This window comes from Argentina anserina, chromosome 7, assembly GCF_933775445.1.
Source record: "Argentina anserina chromosome 7, drPotAnse1.1, whole genome shotgun sequence".
NCBI lineage: Eukaryota > Viridiplantae > Streptophyta > Magnoliopsida > Rosales > Rosaceae > Argentina > Argentina anserina.
The window spans coordinates 24,157,474-24,176,650 of NC_065878.1; the positions used below are offsets into that span (position 1 = coordinate 24,157,474).

At 39.6% G+C, this 19,177-nt stretch overlaps 5 protein-coding genes across 6 annotated transcripts; 2 read left to right on the forward strand and 3 right to left on the reverse strand.

Annotated features, from left to right (window-relative positions):
* Positions 1–5,725: 5,725 nt before the first annotated feature.
* Positions 5,726–9,611, reverse strand: LOC126802204 (V-type proton ATPase subunit H). The gene is made up of 12 exons (XM_050529790.1): positions 9,508–9,611; positions 9,351–9,401; positions 9,146–9,271; positions 8,960–9,062; positions 8,801–8,873; positions 8,654–8,719; positions 8,434–8,548; positions 7,646–7,807; positions 7,355–7,480; positions 6,948–7,073; positions 6,422–6,601; positions 5,726–6,154 (listed from the first exon to the last, which is right to left on the reverse strand). Exons 2-12 carry the CDS (start codon positions 9,378–9,380, stop codon positions 5,906–5,908), a joined length of 1,356 nt encoding a protein of 451 aa, XP_050385747.1. The 5' UTR covers positions 9,381–9,401; positions 9,508–9,611; the 3' UTR covers positions 5,726–5,905.
* Positions 9,612–9,706: 95 nt separating this feature from the next.
* On the forward strand, positions 9,707–12,135 carry LOC126802203 (uncharacterized). The gene is made up of 5 exons (XM_050529789.1): positions 9,707–10,114; positions 10,212–10,474; positions 10,729–10,846; positions 11,037–11,245; positions 11,497–12,135. The coding sequence occupies exons 1-5, from the start codon at positions 9,800–9,802 to the stop codon at positions 11,948–11,950; spliced, it is 1,359 nt and encodes a 452-aa protein (XP_050385746.1). The 5' UTR covers positions 9,707–9,799; the 3' UTR covers positions 11,951–12,135.
* Positions 12,136–12,739: 604 nt separating this feature from the next.
* On the reverse strand, positions 12,740–14,770 carry LOC126802817 (uncharacterized). 2 transcript variants are annotated; one of them, XM_050530524.1, is made up of 7 exons: positions 14,668–14,770; positions 14,127–14,204; positions 13,949–14,024; positions 13,419–13,492; positions 13,254–13,324; positions 13,109–13,168; positions 12,740–12,998 (listed from the first exon to the last, which is right to left on the reverse strand). In XM_050530524.1, exons 1-6 carry the CDS (start codon positions 14,710–14,712, stop codon positions 13,117–13,119), a joined length of 396 nt encoding a protein of 131 aa, XP_050386481.1. In that variant the 5' UTR covers positions 14,713–14,770; the 3' UTR covers positions 12,740–12,998; positions 13,109–13,116. The 2 variants fall into 2 exon arrangements, with proteins under 2 accessions (XP_050386481.1, XP_050386482.1); XM_050530525.1 differs by having other exon boundaries at positions 12,740–13,013.
* A 200-nt stretch (positions 14,771–14,970) lies between these two features.
* LOC126803877 (CYP enzymes assisting alcohol dehydrogenase-like) lies at positions 14,971–16,984 on the forward strand. Its single transcript, XM_050531595.1, is given in 6 exon segments — positions 14,971–15,294; positions 15,387–15,533; positions 15,903–16,162; positions 16,248–16,406; positions 16,636–16,721; positions 16,723–16,984. Coding segments are annotated over 6 exon segments (756 nt in total). The 5' UTR covers positions 14,971–15,245; the 3' UTR covers positions 16,778–16,984.
* Positions 16,985–17,157: 173 nt separating this feature from the next.
* On the reverse strand, positions 17,158–19,022 carry LOC126802849 (uncharacterized). The gene is made up of 5 exons (XM_050530558.1): positions 18,909–19,022; positions 18,575–18,722; positions 18,400–18,493; positions 17,610–17,690; positions 17,158–17,477 (listed from the first exon to the last, which is right to left on the reverse strand). The coding sequence occupies exons 1-5, from the start codon at positions 18,946–18,948 to the stop codon at positions 17,340–17,342; spliced, it is 501 nt and encodes a 166-aa protein (XP_050386515.1). The 5' UTR covers positions 18,949–19,022; the 3' UTR covers positions 17,158–17,339.
* Positions 19,023–19,177: the final 155 nt, after the last annotated feature.

Consider the following 19,177-nt stretch of genomic DNA (forward strand, 5'->3'; position numbering starts at 1 on the left):
GAAGATGCTTCGACGTTTCAATATGGATCTATGCAGTCCATTGTCTACTCCCATGGTCGTCCGAAGTCTAGATATCAAGAAGGATCCCTTCCGTCCTAAAGAGGATGATGAAGACGTTCTTGGTCTTGAAGTTCCATACCTTAGTGCGATTGGGGCACTATTGTATCTTGCTCAATGCACTAGACCGGACATATCTTTCGCAGTGAACTTATTGGCTAGATTTAGCTCCGCACCTACGCTACGTCATTGGAATGGAATCAAGCATTTGTTTCGATACTTGAAAGGTTCCCTTGACATGGGATTGTTCTATCCCTATTGCAGAGAGAACACCGCCACGGTATCTCCCCACACCACCGCCGTCGCCGACCCCGGCCTTGCCGCCGTACGCCGCAGCGACGCCGCCGGCCGCCGGCCGCCATGGCGTGGAGACCGTGCGCGGTGCCGAGAGCAGCAACCGGTCCCGTGCAGCTCTTTCCCCCGATGCAAAGACTCCAAACAACTTGTTAGTTGGTTATGCCGACGCAGGGTACCTCTCTGACCCTCACAAGGCTCGTTCTCAAACCAGTTATGTGTTTACCATTGGGAATACGACGATATCTTGGAGATCCACAAAGCAAACTCTTGTTGCTACTTCTTCGAATCACGCAGAGATCATCGCTCTCCATGAAGCAGTGAAAGAATGTGTTTGGCTACGATCACTTGTTCGCCATATTCGTGATTCTTGTGGATTAGTCTCTACAACTGATCAACCTACGTGCATTTATGAAGATAATGCTGCTTGCATAGAGCAGACAAAGTTAGGTTTCATCAAGGGAGACAACACCAAGCATATTTCGCCTAAGTTCTTCTACAACGTCCAACAACAGAAGTTCTTGAATGTTCAGATTAATCAAGTGAGTTCAGAATCCAATGTTGCGGATTTGTTCACTAAGTCTTTGCCTAAATCTACTTTTGTGAAACATGTGAAGAGCATTGGCATGCGTCGTTTATCGGAACACTAGAGTTTGGTAGACTTCAGGGGGAGTCTACATCACATGTTAAGATCCTTAAGTAGTTGGTACGTTGTGCTCTTTTTCCCTTCGATCAAGCTTTTGTTTTACCCAAGAGGTTTTTGTTTTGCTTGACAAGGTTTTTACCGAGGCAACGTTGTGCGCCATGCAACCTAGGCATGCGACACAAGGGGGAGTGTTCCGGGATAATTACTATTCTACCCTTGTGTGTATCTTAGCCTAATAGGTTTCCTGTTAGGAGATAGATTAGCATCTCCGTAGTAGATTAGGACTCCGAATCCTACGGGATTGTGGTGTTGTAAATGCCTATATATAGGCCCCCATATCATTCAATAATATACAAGTATTTCATCCTCAAACAATAAGCTTATTTTCAATAATCATAATACATATGCATCTTTAATCACAATTTTTATACACGTGAATGCTAATAGTGGTATTATGGGACATGATAGTCGCAAACAAAATTTAGTCACATATGCATTAAGCACATGCTATAGCTAGTTAGAGAAATGAAACCATCTATATTTTTCAAAGGGTGCGCTTATTTCCACCACACCATTTTCTTTTTTCACCCTATATTTTTTTACATCCTATTTGGATTTTTTATATTTCAAATAATCTTTCTTCACCCAATTATAATGCCGAAAATACCATTTTTCTATTCCTTAAACTTTTAACTGATGCACTACCAATTCCCCAAGAACTATGATATATTCCTCTCACACGTTAAAGGTTTTATCTTCTCAACATGAGGCTCATGGTCAACCTTAATCACCTTCATTCTATAACCATTTTCAAGGACTTTGAGCTTCTTTTTATAATGGGAATTGAAAACTTAGTTGTTGCAAGTTTAATTGCCCATGAATATAAAACAACATACCAACATCTCTAGGGGTGTAAATTAGCCGAGCCAAATACTAGGTTGTTTATATTTGGGTCGTTTTCATTTAATCGAGTTCGAGTCGGGCTAAAATTTGATTTTTGTGCTTCATATTCAAGCTCGGCTCGGCTTGAAAAAATTCGAGTTGGGGTCGGATCGGCTCATTTTATCAGACGAGCTCGAACTCAAATCGAGCGGATTGATTCATATGAAATTAAAATTTTAAAATTAAGAAATTAAAAAAAAATCAAAATATGAAGTCATAGCAACAGTACACAAATTCTCTTTTATTTATAATAAACTAAAAATAACAAATTAAACTCATTATTGAACTTAAAGTCTTTAACTAATTATTCTAAAAAGAAGTCTTTTAGCTATTTCAAACTAATATTATTTCTCATATAAAAAGTATACTTTATATATACTATAAAAGTTAATAAGTCAAGTTTAATTAGTAAATGAGCCGAGTTTTTCTAGAGCCCGAGCTTGTTTGTGAACTAAACAAGTCGAACGAGCCGAATACTTGTTGTTCAAGCTCAGCTCATTTTCAAGGTCAGACTTAATATTGAGCTCAAGCTCGTCTCATTTAACTTTACGAGCTCGAACTGAACGGGCTAAAAACAAGACAAACACGAGTCGAACTCGAGTGGCTCGAGCTTACTTACAACCCTAAATATATCCCCATGCCGCCAAGTATGTATCAAGATTTCACTAAAACTTATTCTAAGAACAATTAACAATGATAGATAAATATTCTCCATTCAAGCACCTCATCTTTAGGCTCTGAGAAGTTCATATCGAACTCCATTAGGGTTTGCAAAATATGAGAATGGTGGTAAGATTTGTTTTTTATCTGAGAAGAATGAGAATTTGAGAACGGTAGAAACAATGAAGAAGTGAAGAGAAATCTAATCTAATTTTCTTTTAGGTTTAAGTAAAAAATATTGTAAATAAACGTAATTATTACCAACTTATTGTCCTTTAGTGTAATTCATACCAGGATATTATAGTAATTCAATAATTTATTAGTTTGTATGGTGAACAAAGGAGATGGTAGAGTGGAAATAACCACACCATTTCTTAAAAAGAATATACCATTAAAGGAAAATTTTCACACTCTCTCTCAAATAAGGACACTAATTCTTTTTTACACAAATAAGGTTAAATCTCACCAGCTCATATTTTTGTTAAACCTAAAATATCCTCAAAGCACTCTTTCACCCGTCTCTATCTCTCACCCGTACCCAGATTTCTTATGCTTCTCTCTCTCTCTCTCTCTCTCTCTCTCTCTCTCTCTCTCTCTCTCTTTGTAACTGTATCGTTGCGATGATGACGGAGGCTTGAAGCCTTGACCAGCGGAGGCTCAACTGCTCAACGCGATGGAGGATCAAAGCCTCAACAACAAAGGCTCAGTTGCTCGAGGCGACGAAGGCCAGCGGAAATCTCAACGATGGAGGCTTGTATGCTCGATCTAGAATCCACAAGACCTTTGAGTTGCCACATGACCAGTTCGAGCACCAGGGGTTCGTCGAACCCTTGAATTTAGTTTACATCTAGTCCTGGATGGCTTCTCTCACCGCTCCGGCCTCCGTTACTCATCTGAGGTTGTGGGCATTGCCGAGGGTCTCGAGGAGGGTGAAGTAGGAGTGGGGAGAGTGGGAGTGGGCCTAGTTGAAGAAACTGAGGGCATGGGAGGGGATTTTGATGCGGCGGAGGGTTTGGGAGACGGTGGTGGTGGAGAGGGAAGGGGAAAAGGTGGAGAGGGAGGTTTAGAGGCGGGTGGACCATGGGGTGGTGTTGATGAGGTCAGCCATGGCTTGGGCAGTTTTGGCGGTTTGGGATTTATTGAGGTTGGAGGTATTGTGTCTTGGAGGGGAGGAGGAGTTGAGATGTTTGGAAGTGTGTTTGGGTCTGAGGAATTGGTCTCGGAGGAGAGATACAGCTGGATGCCGAGAAATAGATTTGGTAGCCATTCTGCCGGTGGGTTTTGGTTTATGGGCAGTAGATATTTAGGTCTCTGTTAGTATTTTTCTTATTCATTGACAATATCTTTTCAATGTTGTAATAGCATCTTTCCAATGTTGTAATAGTGTCTTTCCAACATAATGTCACTATAGTACCTTTCATTGTCAAAAATCTTATCGTAGTACCTCTTACTACTGGTGGTAGTAGCTTTTAGTGTATGTGACAATATCTTTTATATCATGATCAAAGTTTGCCAAAATCATGCGAAAGTTGACGGAACCTCGTCGGAGCCGGACGGAAGTCGTCAGAGAGCTCGCCGGGACTTCGTTAGAGCCGTTAGAAAGTCGTCGGAGATATAGCCAGGGATGAGAAAATATTTGAGTATTTTTATAACTCTAGTGATAGTATGTTATAAAAAAAATGGTCTCAGAGAATGTGTGAGCGTGCTTAATTAAAAATGAGTCATAAATTGGCCCTATGTGTAATTGACCCTTTCTTAAATTAGATTAAAGAAACCATCTGGTCGGAAGCTGACCAACTAACAACCAACGAATTAACACTCATTTTTCTTGTAGGTAGTAGTGATAGTAGGTGTATCAAATTCGATCGGAAATTTAGGACTCAGATTATCTTAATTAGGTGAGGCTTCACAATCGAGTGAAAGGTAACTAGCCTCTAAAGCTTTAACGCACAAGCACGAATACCATTTCGGATTCACGAAGGTAAGAAATGTAAGAAGAATTGAAGATGAACCATTTCCTGTAAATTGTAATCATCATATACATCAATTAAAAAAAACACTACCCGCATATAGCTCCCCAGACGCTAGTGGTCACAGCTCAGCCGTAACCACCTCCGCACCACACCATTTATCAAAATCAGAATCAGAATCGGAGGACGGGGTCAGCAGATGACGTGTGGATGTGGTGAATTAATGAATTATACACATCTTCTCCCACATGACATGTCTATAAGAAAATTTTACCCGAAATTAAAACTAAATCTTTTCAACTCTTCTCCCCGTCATCGGGTCTGCTGAATCACTCTCTAGCGGATTAATAAGATTGTCCACAACCCATAATCGGCCAGACATCGGTGGACACAAATCCTTCTAGGCGCTAGGAGGTCAATTGCCGCCACAATTTTTGCCTCAGCGGTCATCCTCGATGTTCTGTGAATTAGACGGCCGCCTAGGCGGTCAATAATGAAGTTGACTAAAAAAAACCTAAAAGAGAAATAGACTAGATGCTTCAAGATTGAATAAATTTAGTCTATGTTCAATTTAATGCTAAGATAATCAACAAAAAGAGAAGAATGCAAGAGTTAGGATAGATGTATTACTTGGTGAGAAAGCTAGTAAGGCTCAAGGGTGGATTGTTGATGGTGGTGATGATGAAGAAGATGAGTCAGATATTACTAGTGTGGAGGGAGAGACTTTGGGAGTGGATAATGCGTCTACCCGGCCTAGGACTAGGAGTGTGGAAATAAGAGAACTTCATGATGAAGATTTTATTTCGGATGAGCAAAGAGATATAAACATTGAGTTTGAGTCTGATACCGAAAAAGAATTTAAGATTTAAGTATGCATTTGTTTTATAATTTGTATTTTGTTATAATATTTTTGTATGGATTTTCCATTTAAGTTATTGTGAATTTAGACTATTTTTAAAATTAATATTGAGCATCATTATATATTTTTAATCATTAAAATAATTTAAATACATGTATAAAAATATAAAAATATTTAATAATATCGAAACCGCCTAGGTGCCGCCTAGCCATCTAAGCGCTAGGAAGCGGACAACCGCCTGCATACTGCCTAACACTTTTTCGAACCTTGGTTAGAATAGAAACCATTGGCAACAAATCAATAATTCACCCCACGGGATTTATTTTACTCAATAAATATGGCAGAGATAATAAACAACAAATTAAATTTCAGTAGTTTGTTTCATTTAGATGATAAATGCTAGAACAAATACTATATGAACGACTAATGTGCCATTGACACTAATCCATCACCACAGGGATTAAATTTGCCCATCATTTAAGCCTGCAAAAAACTCGCATACTTGGCACCTAGGAAAAGCCTCTGAATGCATAGTAAGGCATTTTTGGTAACCTCGGAACTTTCATGATTCATCAGTTTCATGACACGCTCTTTGGCCTTGAGGTCAGTTACTATGATTCTTCCAGCCGGATGGTGCTGGACAAACTGTGATATATCAAAGCAAGCAACAGCCAAAGCCCTTGGATCACTGGATGTGTCTAAAATAGTAATCAGCACTCTTAGAATCTGCATATGAAAATCTTGTGTTAGCAAGTATAAAGAGCCTGCCACTTTTCAAAAGTCTTTTCGTGACAGTTGATTTCTGCAATTAATTTTAACTTATCAGTAAAATAATAACAGTACTCATTATGTCCAAGACATGTCACACTCCTTATCAGTGTACTAATAACAGTACTCATTATGTCAAAGGCATGTGATCTTCCACCAATTGGACTTTATGTGATACCCCAAGACTGCCTATTTTCACTTATGAGAGAAAGAGGCCAATTATACCTGAAAGTCGTTCTCCTCAAAGTTGGTAATGTTCTCACGCCAGAATATTGCATCTTTGTGCATCGGTGACCAGTCAAGATGGCCAAGGAGGACTTCTTGCTTATATTTATCAAAAGAACTTAATTTCTTGATATTATCCCTTAAACCTTCTTCCAGCTGATTTAATCCCTCCAGGAGATCCTACAGAAAAACTTCAATCAGCAAATCTTGTAATACAGGTGAGAAAGGTGAGGAGGAACAAGAGGGGGAGAGTTATACAGGCAACTAGATAGAGAAAGAGGAGAAAGAATTAAATGCATGCAGTTACAAATGACTAAGATTGGATATTTTATTGATGAAAATTTATTTCTCACACAAGATTAATAATAAGCATATAGAAATGTAAAATAATTATTAAAGCAGTAAATCAATGGGAAGTAGACATGTAAAATCAGCAGCTGTGAAAAATTCCCTTCATTTAACTCGGTCTCACCAAGTAGTAACTAAGGTATCAGCAGCAGAGAAAACATACAACACTCTAACTCACCTCATCACTCCACGCTTGTGCTTTCAAACTCTGAACAATTTGAGGCAGTCCAAGGTCCACCATTTGTGCCCCAAATGTTCCTTTGGAGAGCAAGTTCCTCAGGGTCAAAACAACAACTCTGACAACCTACCATAAGTTACCAATCCATATTAATAATTAAGAGATGCATATAACATGTATTCCGTTGAAACAACAGACATTGCTCAAATTTACAGGACAAATTAAGTGGTGGCTGTCATTTTAAAAAACAAAAGTTGGCGATGGCAGTGCATGGCAACAATTTCTCTCAATAGCCGTTGGACATCATAAGAATACAAAATGACAATACACAGTCGCCTGACAACTGAGTTTGCACAAATTACAACTCATATGAAATTTCTATGAATCCAAAATGGTAATATCCTCACCTTCTCCTTTGTTGAGCTCCTGATAACTTCTATGAGTCGAGGAAGTGTTCTAGAAGTAGCCAGGTACTCAATTGCAGGTTCATAATAGGAAAGGAGCCAGACACATAGACATGTTTCATACAGAAGCTGTTTCATACATGGTCAATATTAGATACAAAGCGGAGATAGTAGTATAGGAAGCAGGATATTGGATTCAAATTGATTGGCGGAGACAGTAGTATAGGAAGCAGGATATTGGATTCAAATTGATTGCACCATGTCCCCGGCTGCTAAAAATACAGAACTCTTTACCTGCATGGATTGTTGGGTGGAAGCTGGAGAAATTAAGGAAACAAGTAACTTCACCCCGTCTGCTTGAACAAAAGAAGATCTAACCACAGGCTCCTTTAGTAAGGTTGCAAGGCAACTGATGGCAGTTGGGATCCCACGCCTAGGATGGGAAGGCTTCTTCAGCTACAAATTACTAATAGCATCAGGAACATTTTCTGATAACCAATACCATCTAATATAATAACTACCGAGTGATAACTGATAGTATCAGAATAATTTCTTGTATTGGAGGGTTAACTGAATGCATCACAGAGTCCATCACGAAGGAAGTTGATTACACAGTCTATATAAATTCATACCAATCTGATTTTAGGTACAGTACCATATAAGAGCAATAGTTGTTTGATTGTACATTCCTTACAAATTGAACTGTTAAAAGAAATAATTTTTCTTTTCGTACCCAGATATCTGATTCTGGACAACATAGCCGTGCTTATAGTTGAAGTTCCCGAGTGTGATAAATGGTTATAGTAGACAAGCCAGAAGACAGATTCACCTTTTTGTTCAAAACTTATCAACAAGATAGACAGCAGTAACCTTTGACAAAAATGGCAACTCCTATAATCGTAAGCACAAGTTTGGGTGTAAATTTGCTGGTTCAATACCCCAAGACTTTAGGTTGTGAGAAGTGTGAAACACCATAGTAAATCCGCAACAACAGTGCTACAAAATTCAATTTTCCAGGCATCCAAAATTGACAAAGGACATCCAGGTGCATTACATAGATATGACCTAAAGATGAAGCATACCTGTGCACAAAGCCATTCTACCAGTCCTTTCAAGACGTCATCAATAGTGGTGATTTTACTCTTTGAATTTGAGGCTTCTCCATTTGCGACGGTCCCTTGGGGTTTGGGCCTTGCACTATTGTATCCACATAGTAACATCAAGACATGTTCAAGTAGGAGATCATACAAGGAAAACTTATGAGAGCCCATATGAATTGCAGTTTAGAAATGTTTATAGTACCTCGCTATAGAACCAAGTATCTTACAGCTCTTCTCTTGTATGAACCAATTACCCTTCCAAAGCAATCTGAAAAGAAACTCAATGCAGTTTGACAATGACGAGAGAAATGAACTCAGAAATTGAATGTTGAAATAGATACTGACTGACCTTAAGAAAGGCTCGTAAACATCTTTATCGGCAAGAGAAGTATCATGGAACAATTTTGCTCTTTTGGGGTTGGCTGGGAAAGAAAACAAAAGGAACACTGGTTGGTGTTAAATGAATGAGTATGCATTGAGAAACCCAACAAGGGAGGGTTGCAGTTACCTGTAAGCAGTTCATCGACTAAAGCAAGAACGTATTCAACAGTTTCTTCCTTGAAAATATCACGTAAGATGCCAACAAAAACTTGAACATAAGCTGGGCCATCCTGTCAAATGTGTTTGAAGCACAACAAGATTGAGATTCAAAGAATGGGATAAAATGCAGAAATAGCAGAAAAAGAATACAGACATCATCAAGCAACTGTGATCGGCAAGTGTCGGATCTCTTATCATAACGGCGTAAGAGCTGAAGGCAGGTTCCGGTGATGAGCTTGGTGGTCATGTATTGCTCCCATGGGATGTCTCGTTTCAGAACCTTGAATCAAACACAATCAGAGAATGAATTGGCCACCACACAAGAAAAGAATACAAGAAAGGAAGCCTCAATTGGGTACCTGCTCAGTGGTGAGCTCAGCATGGTCCATTGCTCACTGGTGATCGAGTACCTACACATCGAGATGCACAATTCAGATCAGGCCAGTTTAGATCAAATCATACGAGATTTTGCAATCGCAATCGCATCTCGAATTGGATCCACAGGATGGGCTTTACCTCAGAGACTCTCTCCTCTCTGGCTCTCTCTGTGTCCCTGTGTGCGTCAGGACTCGGGAAAGAGATGAACGAGAGAAGGACAACTGCAATAATGTTAATCTCGCCACGTGGGCTAATGGCAGGGGGCCACTATGCTCTGGATTGGGCTTCAAGGCCCAGAGGAAGTGAATGGATGAGCAGAACCCACGTAAAGAGCTCTCTCTAAACAGAAAATAGGGAGGAGGAACTGGAAATGAATAGAAAGAAGAAATATAGATAGAATAGAGATAGAGAGGAACAGATTGGGTAAAACATGTCTGTCTCCTTTTCTTGCTATGTTGCTCCTGCTCCTTCCCACATATTCGGCAGCAGGTCCTCTCCACCCGTCCATTGTCCTGCTTTCCCTCTCCCCTCTTTGTTTTTATACCCTTCTTCGTCCTCATTCGCATCCCGACATCTCCCTCACAAACACAAAGCCGCCGGGATTATGAAGAGAGCCGCAGACTTTCACACAAATGCCACTCCTGCTGATGATGACGATGAAGATGACGACATTGAAGATGAATACGAAGATGCCGACCCTTTCTTGCCTGAGAAGTGGGATGTTTTGGGTCTTGGCCAAGCCATGGTATATCCTCTCTCACTCCTAACAAGTCTAATAGTTGCAAAATGTTAGCTTTGGTGACTTTCCTAATTCCTTGCCCTGCTGCTGATATCTCTTCTAGGTGGATTTTTCTGGCATGGTTGATGATGAGTTTCTGGAAAAACTGGGTTTAGAAAAAGGTACAAGGAAGCTTGTGAATCACGAAGAGAGAGGTCGAGTCTTGAGAGCAATGGATGGTTGTAGCTATAAGGCTGCTGCTGGTGGCTCCCTTTCCAACAGCCTTGTGGCCTTGGCCAGGCTTGGCAGCACATCCATTGGAGGCTCTCCCTTGAGTGTTGCCATGACAGGGAGTGTAGGGAGTGATCCCTTGGGTGGCTTTTACAGGTCCGTCTCTTCCCCTCCCCCCAAGGCTTTTGTGTTCATTTAGATTATTCAATCATCACATCATCATGTCACATTTTCCTTTCAGTAATCCCTCATCACAGAATTGAAGATTGCATCATGTGTCTTCTGTAATTAAATCGAGGATTTAGGTTCACATGCTTAACAAATTCATCCAATTGGCTATACAGGACGTTTTCCTTATTTGAGTGATCGGACAAACTTTAAAACATTTTCACAATGTATGTATGTCACAGAGCAAAGTTACGTCGGGCTAATCTGCATTTTCTTTCTCCACCTATCAAAGATGGGACGACAGGGACAGTAATAGTTCTTACATCTTCAGATGCCCACCGTACAATGCTGGCATATCAGGTGAAATATACGTAAAATGCTTTGAACTATAATACCTCTTAAAGTTTGTGATTTTGAGTAAACCTTTGCTTTCTTTTTCTTGTCCAGCTATTGATAAGTTTCTCATTACTTAAGATATATTTTGTTTAGTCATGTGTATGGGGATATGAGGAAAATCAGATGCCTAATGTATCCTTCTTAATTATGTCAGGGAACATCTTCGACTGTTAATTATGATTCGTGCTTGGCTAGTGCAGTTTGCAATACGAAAATACTTGTAGTTGAGGGGTATTTGTTTGAACTTCCTGATACAATCAAGACAATTACAAAAGCATGTGAAGAAGCACACAGGTGCGGAGCGCTGGTTGCAGTTACAGCATCAGATGTTTCCTGCATTGAGAGACACTACGACGATTTCTGGTATTATTACTTGGTTTACTGGATTATACTTTTTTCGTTTCTGCTCATGACACTTGAGTATGCATCAAGTGTGGCCATCTTTTTTTTTTCCTCTCATCTTCCTCTTCTTCTAGTGTTTTCTATCTTTCATTTCTACCTATTTTTCTACAAGAAAGCAATATGGAAACAATATTTTATTTCTGGTCTCTTGCTCTTTGTTCTCCAACAAAGATTATTTTGTAATTGGTTAGTCTCTTAATTGTGTTTGCCAGGGAAATTGTTGGGAACTATGCAGACATTGTTTTTGCAAACAGTGATGAAGCGAGAGCCTTCTGTCACTTTTCCTCCAAGGAGAGCCCCATTTCCGCTACAAGGTATCTCAGCCATTTTGTTCCATTTGCCTCGGTTACTGATGGACCAAGAGGCTCTTACATTGGTGTAAAAGGAGAAGCTGTATATATCCCTCCTTCTCCATGTGTACCAGTGGACACCTGTGGTGCCGGGGATGCATACGCATCAGGAATTTTGTTTGGTATTTTGAGAGGAGTATCAGATTTGAAAGGAATAGGTACATTAGCAGCTAGGGTTGCATCCACGGTTGTTGGACAGCAAGGCACTCGGCTTAGGGTTCAAGATGCAGTAGAGTTGGCAGAATCATTCACGTTCCATCTTGATAGTTCCACTATTAGGTCAGATATTGGGTCAGATCATATATCCAGCTTCTAATTAGACCCTATGTTAATTTCCAATATTATTTTATTAGATATAAACATTGTTCATGACTTTTGTACATTATACATATTGCGGACCGGTATTGGGAGCCATGTAATGAAGTTACCACGACTTTCTCCCAATTTTGTTGGCTATTCGGCCTCATGAAATCTTGTAAGTGTATAATTCTGGGTTGAGGGTTTTGATTATGGACCTCAGTTTCATGCCACCAGGCTATTGTCCTCCTATCTAGTACCTTTTTTTTATGAGATGAGAGGCAAAATAGGGGTTCATTCATGGAATTTCATGCAGTCCAAGCATTACATATTGAATTCCCATTATTACACATTACAGGAATCATTTTCATAATCTGTCTTCCTCTATCAAGGAATGTATTGGAAGTTTAATGTTTGCATTCTCATGGAGAGGCGCATGAAACGATGTTCTATTCTCATTTATGCCAGAATCCAATCAACAATACTGAGATCTGTTCAGGATAAGAAAAAATCTCTATGATCGTCTAGTGAGTTTCTATTTCAAGAGTCGAGAGTTGAGAACAATGAAAATAATATACATACAAAATTACAGAGACAAGAAGCGGAGGAGCTTTGACTATTCTGACAGATCAGATGACAGTTAAATAGTTTGCAGTGAAGGTGGAGGGTGGACAAGGTGGCAAACGAGCCTGGTGTTAACAAAGGGGAGCCTAGAGCGTGGTTTTTTGAACAACACCTTAATGCTGGAGGAACTGATGAAAATTGGAGATGCATCTTTTTAGGCATGACAAGTCCCCCCCCCCCCCCCCCATCTCCGGACCCAACTGCATCCCCTTCCTCGTCAGCCTACCATACACCATCTCTCCTCACACATTGGCTCCAATCAATGAGTTGGATGGAACCACTTGCAGAGACGTTGGCATGCTCCTCAAAAAGCTCCTCATCGACCAATGAGATAAACCAGATCAGATAAAATTCTTACTACTCCAGGTTATAACTTGAAATTTAGCGTAGCCAAATCGACCAACATCCAACTGTGAATCTCCCTCATGTTGCATTCATGTGAGCTGTTTGAGTTTTGACTACCCAAGTCAAATAGGATAATTTGATAAGTAATCTTTACAAAAAATTCCAAGTAATGTGGAAAAGGTGATAAAAATCCATAGGTAGACTATACCTTCTTAGTTATAAGGCTGATTTCTCTGCTAAGCCATCAGTTTCCACCAATTCTTGTGACCTGCATTGCCATGGATAAATTGTCACCTCTTTTTTCTTTCTTTGAAGTGAAATACTGCATATGCTGAAAATTGTGTATACATTACCATGTTGATGCATGACTAATACCCAGGCCATTGCAGGTAAGTATCATTCCTCTAAATCTGCCAAGATATTCCTGTTATACATATCATATTCAGTATCAGTCAGCTATTTTGACCCTCAAAAGACACGTGACAAAATTGAGCTTGACAAAGGTTCATACTTCATACCGGTAAAGTATACTTTTCAATCTCACAGATGCCGGTTAGATCATAGTCAAGTCGCTTAGCAGGATCACTCAACACTGCAGAAGAACGAGAATGGATAGATAATGAGCAAGTTGCTTTCATCGGATATTATCAATATGATATGAATATATATACACTCCACAGATCTATACAAAATGATCAACGCTCAATGATAAGCAAGCCAATTATCATTTTGGACTGACTGAGGGTGATAGGGATTGTATAGGCTCCTTACAAAGCGTGAATAGAAGAATTTTGCGACCAGCTGGAAGGAAAGGTCTACCAATGAAACCACAGTCCACAGCTGAATTTTTAAATTCAAGCTTAAACTGCAGCATGGTTGCCAGTTACTAATTGTTCCAAACGCCAAGAGATCAAGATCAAACTTTCTCTTTTGATTTTGAGGTTGCAATAACAGTATCCAGACTAATGTCACCAACTCGAGAGAAGGGTAATATGCACACATTGAGAACAGAACTTCACACTTTCCAAAAGCCAAAGGACCAAGTTACCTTCGTAAGCTTCGTTAATCTCTTGAAACTTTGCTGTAACGTGACTGCCACCATTGTGCTTATCAGGATGCCACTTCTATATATAACAGTCAGCAGAAACATGAGAATTGCACCGGTTTAGAAGAAACATCAACAATCAGGTAATGTAAAAGCCCCATACAAAGACCGAGACACTAACCAGAGCAAGCCTTCGGTAATTTAGTCTGATGTTCTCATCAGTTGCATCATAATCAACCTCCAAAATTCTGTAGTAATCCTTGGGACATGAAGTAGCAAAGTGAGCTTCAGGTTAGAAACAAAGGAAAGCAAAACTTGTGCCAAACACTCTGTTGTTAAGACTAACAAAAAGTGGAATGCTGAAAGCATACTGAGCATGAAGAGCAACGAAACTACTGCATTGTTCTTTATTGACAATTTTTAGTTCCTTGTCAGTTGTCACACACAGTCTCTAATTTATCTGCTTGTATCTATCAGGAAAATCAAGATAACAGGCAATTAATGCCATTTTATCTGCTTGTATCTGGTACCACCACAAATTTGAACCAGAATTTGACAGTACCTTCTCAAAAGCCCAAACTAGCTAGTCGCAAAGAAAGATCAATTCATTTGATTTTCATATACCTAAGATGAAGAGGAATTTAAGGATGATCTAAAATGATCTAGAGTAAAGAATGCCAAGTGAAAACCGAACAGAACAGAAGAGGCGCGAGAACTGATACCTTAGTTTGGATGGGAGTGGTATTATCACTGGAACTGTCCTCCATCTACTGCAGGAACATAATGATTCATTTGAAACTGAGGGAACAAGGAAGGGAAACCAAGAGACTGGGTGGTGCTGGTGCTGCCAGCCTGCCACTAAGATTGTCTTGTAATGGGCCATTGGGCTTTCCTTTTACTCTCGACTGAACCAGTAACGAGCCCACAGACCACAGTGTGTGTATGGGCCGATGATATATGAGAGTTGTTTTAGACCGTCGTATTTTGAGTGATGTGATGACCAATAGTTGCCGCAACGAGGTGAAGGTCAGAAGTTGCCGACAACTTAACAAAGTGAAACTAATCCGGACGGGGATCAAGAATTTAATATGATGGAGTGGCCTCAGTGGACCTTACGGCTGCGCCGGCATGCTCAACTGTTCGGTTACCCCTAGAGTGAGGCTAGCCGGAACAAACAAGCAAGCAAGCTGATTAGCTCTGTTTCGAGATCCATCGATCGGCCTGGAGAACTTGATTGGAAGCTTGCTAGATTCGATCATTGATCAGCAGTGAATTACATACATTGATCCATCAGCTAGCTATGTCAGAAATCAGCAGCAGCTGCGCCTCACAAGTCATCACATGCAAAGGTATGCATAGTTTCATAATTACTGATGTCCGGCGACGGCTGATGGTATTGACAATCTGTATATGCATGTATCTCTTTGTGTATTACGTACAGCGGCGGTATGTTGGGGAGTGGGGGAAGGGTGCAAGGTGGAAGAGATACATGTACAGCCACCACACAAGTGTGAAGTTCGTGTCAAGATGCTCTATGCCAGTCTCTGTCACACTGACATCGTCATCTCCAAAGGATATCCAATTGTATGTACCGTACCACATATATCCATCTTCATCCAGGGAAAAACTTGCGTACAAACTAGTATGTACGCATGCGTCCAAACTCTCGTTTATTTGCACACTTTGCGAATATAAATACATGATTTTAACCGTTCAAAAGTTTAATTTATTACTAAAGATCATTTCTGTAAAATATCAACATAAACAAAAATCGTCTTCATAGTCGATTGTATGGTCTTGGTGCTGTTGGATTAGGGGTACGTACAAACTACTGCCTTATGTTTAGTCATTTACATCATGACATGGTACCACGTACATGGCCTAGCTAGCACGTACAGCAATTTAATAGCTTCAAACAATATATGTTGATATATGTTACTTTCTACTGGTGCTGCAGGCAATGTTAGAATGCAAGGTGCAGCTAAAATTATCGGTGTCGACAAAAATGAGATGAAAAGAGAAACAGGAATTGCTTTTGGAATGACTGATTTTATAAACCCTGAGAATCACCAACCCGAACCCGAACACGAGCAAGATCATATCAAATCAATTTCTGAGCTCATCAAAGACTCTACAGATGGAATGGGTGTAGATTATTGCTTTGAGTGCACTGGCGTTCCACCTTTCATCAATGAAGCCCTTGAGGCCACAAAAATGGTACACATTTGCCGTTGTGGTTTCATCGGACACTCGACCGGATTCAATTCTGACTTGAATTTTTGTCCTTCCATGCAATCTGCAGGGTAAAGGAATGACAGTCGTGCTAGGATTCGCATATACAGCACCCGTTCAAATTAGTTTTCTCTCCTTAATGACTGGCAGAACCTTTAAAGGATCCATGTTCGGAGGGCTCAAAGCCAAAACCGATCTTCCCATTCTAATAAACAAATGCATGAATAAGGTGATGAGTTGTTACTACTCCCAGACCATTAAGTACTAAATTGTTTTCATTTTCATGCAATTCACAAGATAGACTCAAACAGAATGTAGATCTTCGTGAAGGAATTGGTACAACACACACACACACACATGAAACAAAGGTTAAAGTTCTAGACTACAAAGTCATTTGGATCAATCAGTTCACTTTTTATGAAGTCTCAAAGTAACCGTACTCTTCTTACTCCACACAGGAAATGCAACTGGATGAACTCTTGACTCATGAAATTCCTCTTGTGGATATTAACCACGCATTTGAACTCTTAAAGAAGCCAGACTGTGAAGGTTCTGATCAAGATTTGGCTCTGTTTGTTCGAGTTTTATTTGTCAGAATAAAAGAGTTTCATTATTTCCCATAATGATGCTGATGCCGAACCATGTGGGACATCTTACATACCGTTTTCTACTTGAAGTAAATTGGGGCAAACTAAAATAACTTCGTTTATGAACTGTACCATACCTTATTCCAGAATGCAAAGCATATCGGACTTGAATTATATATTTGAGTTCAATGAATTATATATATGAAATTAACAACAAGAATCCTAAGTTGCTGGTGTTCACTAAAATATAAATAAAATAGATTGCCCAGGACATGTAAAAAGACTTATGTGGACGGATCACTTATGTGGACATGTAACATCCATTCCATTAGTCTGACGTTCAGTAGAAGTATGAACCAGGAGACTTAATCCCAGTTCCAACTACTTGCAAAAGAGTACAAAATCCATTTATTAATCCACAATCTTGTAAGCCAAAACTATAAAACAGAATTAACAAACCTGAAACAAAACTCCTCAATGCTATTGGAATAACACATAGTTATGTATCCAAAATTAAAATACATGTGGACTTTCAAGACTTAAAGTTCATAAGCAACCAGAGAGTAAAATGAATCTCACATGGTAGCTTCTACTTCAGGATCACCTTGGACTGGCGCCTCGGGCGCATTGTTCCCACCTCTCAAGCGGGAAGAGACATTGTCAATGGCAGAATTGAGCTGGCTTATCTTTGCATTCAAGGTCTGCCTGGTCTTCTGCATACCGGAAAAAGGAAAAAAAAAAGATCAGTGAGCTATTCTTCTTCCCAAAAAGTGAATGATATTATAAAACAGATCAATCGCATCTCCAAAAGTGGAAGAAGTGTCAGTCATGAAGATGTGGTTTACCTCTAAGCCTTCATCATAGTATATTGGTCTCCTGGCCTTACGAAATCCATATTCATCTTCATTGAGGAGAGATCTTCTGATCTGCATAAGACAAAGAAGTGCAAACTAGGATCACAACCAAAATTGAAATAATAGATAAATAACAACAATATAAAGAAAAAAGGACACTGTATACAGGAAACAGTAATTTGAGGATTGAGGAGAACAGAAGGGCTAGTTGAGCACTACAGTTTTCATCCATAAAGAGCAGGTGACATGCTCAATCTAATCCAAGTACCAGGATCTTGAGTCTAACTTTAACAAAAATACATGCAGTAATACTGACCATCCGATGAGAATAAGCAACAACCATAAATTGGGTAGAACAAATGGAAATGGATCATGGATGCTCTGTCAGACAACTGATGGAGTTAATCTACAAATATAACTTTTTGCTCCAATATTACAAAACACTTGGGAAGGACAAAACATAAAAAGTTATAAACAAATTTCAGTTTAGGCGGGTTAGCATCAAATGGAATGGTCACAAAATACAGTTAAAAGTGACTACAAGGCTCTTATCACATGCCTTTTACATGATGAAGACTCAGGAACCTTTCATTTCATCAAACAAGAATAAAATAGATTACGATGCTGTGTCTAGGTGTTGAGTGTGTAGGTAAGTGTATATGCGTTGAGCTCAAAAGGCAGTTATATCCATATGAGTATGATCAGAGCAACATTGTATGATGAAAACAAATAGAAAAACGTGTTGAACACTGAAGCTAGGAAGAACAATAAGGAATCACACCTGTGGAGCAAAAACATAAGCTAAAGTTCCAAACACAGCTCCTCCGACGAGGAAGCCAGCAAGAAAATCAGCACCTCCACCTCTATTACCATCACTGCTTACAAATTGGAATTGATTACGAGTCGACATATACGAATCACATACATGATATGGACATAGAATAGTGATCAGTTACCTATACTCAGCACGAACACAGAAATTGCGGTTGTTTCGCAACTGAACCGAGTTTCTCCGGCTCTGGCTCAGTGCAGTGAGTTTTAGTGATGATGCTGGCTTGCCGGACAACCAAATCTCACGGGCTTTCAGATGAGATCCCTTGCCGCCTACTCATATTAATAAAGCAAACACCTAATTACATCTGATTCTAAATACTAATTCTACTGAACAAAATACACGCACAGCAATCGAATTCCAGAATCAAATTCATCACAACGTTTGGAATGAATTATCACAGCAAACAGCGAGTTACTGTAAACAAAAACAATTGAATTTCCGGAAGCGGCGGATACCTGAGAACGAAGTGGTTAGAGGAGCCGAGCAGATCGCCATTAGAAACAAACAGAGAGAGCGAGCGAGCGAATGCGAGTGTTGAGTATTTAGTGAGAGAAGCAGATGAAAGGCGATGTAAACTACGCTCGCTGATCCTGGAAATGGAATTTTAACTTGAAAAAATATCTTGTATTTCCCTTACTACCCCCCATTGTTCTCGGTTGAAACTTGAAACCATTTATCTAAAAATTAAAAACAATAAAAGAAATTGAAATATTGTGGTTCCTAT